The sequence below is a fragment of the Aureococcus anophagefferens genome (genome assembly GCF_000186865.1).
Source record: "Aureococcus anophagefferens unplaced genomic scaffold AURANscaffold_10, whole genome shotgun sequence".
Lineage (NCBI taxonomy): Eukaryota > Pelagophyceae > Pelagomonadales > Pelagomonadaceae > Aureococcus > Aureococcus anophagefferens.
In genome coordinates this window covers 1,173,455-1,176,400 of record NW_008705570.1, presented here as the reverse complement: position 1 = coordinate 1,176,400, position 2,946 = coordinate 1,173,455, and the positions used below count along the sequence as shown (strand labels likewise).

At 64.9% G+C, this 2,946-nt stretch overlaps 1 protein-coding gene across 1 annotated transcript; it reads left to right on the top strand.

Moving 5' to 3' along the window:
* Positions 1-2,162: 2,162 nt before the first annotated feature.
* AURANDRAFT_27033 (hypothetical protein) lies at positions 2,163-2,914 on the top strand (the record flags this gene model as incomplete). Its single annotated transcript, XM_009039128.1, has 2 exons — positions 2,163-2,622; positions 2,790-2,914. 2 exons carry the CDS (start codon positions 2,163-2,165, stop codon positions 2,912-2,914), a joined length of 585 nt encoding a protein of 194 aa, XP_009037376.1.
* Positions 2,915-2,946: the final 32 nt, after the last annotated feature.

The window sequence follows — 2,946 nt, the reverse complement described above, 5'->3', positions numbered from 1 at the left end:
GGCGTCGTCGGCGAGCGGCACGAGCGCGTCGTCGACGGGCGCCGNNGCGGCGCCGTCGTCCATCATGGGCACCGTCGACGCGTCGTCGGTGACCAGGGAGACGCCGAGCGACATCGCGCGCTGCGCGTGTGTCCGCGTCGCCGCGTAGGCCGCGAGGCCGACGAGGAGCGCCGCGAGCGCGACGAGCCCGCCGGTCCGCCCCCGAGCCGTGTCGACCATGGTGATGTAACTCAATCGGTGGGTTCCAGAAGAGATTTAACCTACGTTGACCTCCGTATCCGCATTTCGAGTGTGCCCATCCATCAGGCATGGCAGCCCACGAGGCGCCGCCCCCGCGGCGATCGCGGGGCGCCGCCGTGGCCGCCGCCGCGGGCTGCGCCGTCGCGCTCGCGTCCTGCGGCGCGCTCCTCCGCGGCGCCGCGCCGCGAACCGACATGGCGTCGCTCGCCACAGAAAAATGGACGCCGTCGGTCCAGGCCGAGGCCGAGGCCGAGGCCCTCGCCGCGTCGTCGTCGGAGACGACGACGGTCGTCCGGCTCGAGGACTGGCTGAATTTCCCGAGCGTCTGCAAGTGGATCGAGAAGTACCTCGACTACGACAACTGCGAGAACGCGGACGAGACGGTGCTCGTGCAGTACCTGCCGACGCGCATGGAGTTCAAGCTCAAGGAGGAGCTCGTAAAAAAGTCCGTCGGCGCCCAGGCGCTGACGGGCCACGTGGCCTTCAACCTCGCGGCCTACTCCGGCGGGCCGAACACGATTCTAGCCTCCTGGATGGTCATCGCCGACTACTACGGCAACATCAAGACCATCGAACCCGTCGAGTACGAGGGCGACCTCTACCGCATCTTCGCTTTGAAGATGTGGGACGACGCGAAGCTGGTCATGGCCGGCGGCAAGAGCGGGAAGTTAAGGGGACCCGCGTTCACCTTCGACTGGAGCACCGGTTCGCTGGACACGCTGATCACGAAGACCTTCGACATCCACGACATCCAGCGCGCCCACGAGGGCACGGACATCTGGACGTTGGGGGCCGATCTCACCTACCAGGAGCTGTCCGTCGCCAAGAACGGCAAGGAGATCATGTCGAACGACCTGTCGAAGACGACGACGATCGCGGACCCGAACCACTTCCAGCTCATCGACGACGACGCCTACGCCATCGTGTCGGCGCGTCTGAACAACGCCATCTACAAGATCCACGTCGAGACGGGCAAGGCCGAGTGGATCCTGGGCGGCGCGGACGGCGAGTTCTTCATGTACGGCCCCGACGGCCAGACCTATGTAGCCGGCGACTCCTACTGGTACGGCCAGCACAACGCCGAGTACTTCGGGGACAACGAGTTCCTCATGTTCGACAACAACTACGACGAGGAGCTCGTCGACGCGTCGCGGAACTCGCGGCTGTTGGCGGTCAAGATCGACGACGTGTCGATGACGGCGAACATCACGTTCCAGTACGACCTCGACACCTACAGCAACATCTTCGGGGACAACGACCGGCTGCCGACGGCGAACCTCCTGGCGTGCTACTGGCCGTCGGACACGATGGACTTCGACAACCAGTTCTCGGCGAAGATCATCGAGCTCGACCGGTCGACGTCGGAGACGGCCTTCGAGCTGAAGATCGTCAACCAGGAGATGACGTCGGCCGAGTGCGAGCACGACGTCTGCCGCATCCAGGACGGCTTCTTCATGTACTCCGTCGAGCGGTTCTACGACGCGCCCCTGGTCTACGACGTGTCCTGGGAGCCGAAAACTTCGGAGCTCACGTTCACGACGCACAACACGTACAAGCAGTCCGCGAAGTACGCCGGCGTCGCCCACGTCTACGACGAGAAGGGCGTGTTGCAGACGACCCAGACCTTCGCCTTCGCCGCGTTCTGGCGGGAGGCGTCCGTCACCGTGACCGGCGTCACCGCCAAGGGCACCGTCGTCGTCGCGAACGCCCACGGCACCTCGAGGACCGTCTCCTTCTCCTGAGGGGGAAGGGGTGGCTCCTAACTTGTTTCGGCTCTCGCATGGGTATGGACAATGACGACTTCAAGCACGAAATGCCTCCGCAACTTGCACTTCGCGAGGTGCCTCTCGCTCGCGCAAGCTCGTCGTCCGCGCCGCCGAACGCTCGACGCGCCGCCGCGCGCGCGCCGCTCGTGGACGATGATGGAGATCGTGGACCAGCAGATCTTCGAGCTGAAGAAGCTGTGGAAGAACAAGCGGCTCCTGCTGCACCAGGGCCTGAACCTGGCCATGATCGTCTTCAGCGCGTTGATGATCTGGAAGGGCCTCATGTTCGTGACGAAGAGCGAGTCGCCCGTCGTCGTCGTGCTCTCCGGGTCCATGGAGCCGGCGTTCCAGCGCGGCGACATCCTCTTCCTCAACAACCAGGACAACCCGATCCGCGTCGGCGAGGTCGTCGTCTTCAAAATCAAGGACCGCGACATCCCCATCGTCCACCGCGTCATGAAGGTCCACGAGAAGGCCGACGGCGCCGTCGAGCTCCTGACCAAGGGCGACAACAACCGCGTCGACGACCGGGGGCTCTACGCGCCGGGGCAGCTCTGGCTCGCGCGCGAGGACGTGCTCGGCCGCGCCATCCGGGGCGGGAACAAAATGATTCAAGGTCGCTTCAACGTGAGTGTTCCGCGCGCGCGCGTTCCGGAAAAAGCATCCACGCGTCGAGAGCGCTCCGAGGGATGATCGCTCGTCCCAAAATCAGCCGAAACGAGTGGAAACCGACCGAGAGAGGAGCCTCCAAAGTTGGGAATTTCGCACCCTTTTCCTGCCCAGGCGCCATCGGCACGCTGCGCTACGTGGGCATGGTCACGATCATCCTCAACGACTACCCGGCGCTCAAGTACGTCCTCGTGTCCATCATGGGCCTCTTCGTCCTCACGAACAAGGAGGAGGCCTAAGGTCCGCGGGGGGCGGTCGCCCCGCCCCGGAC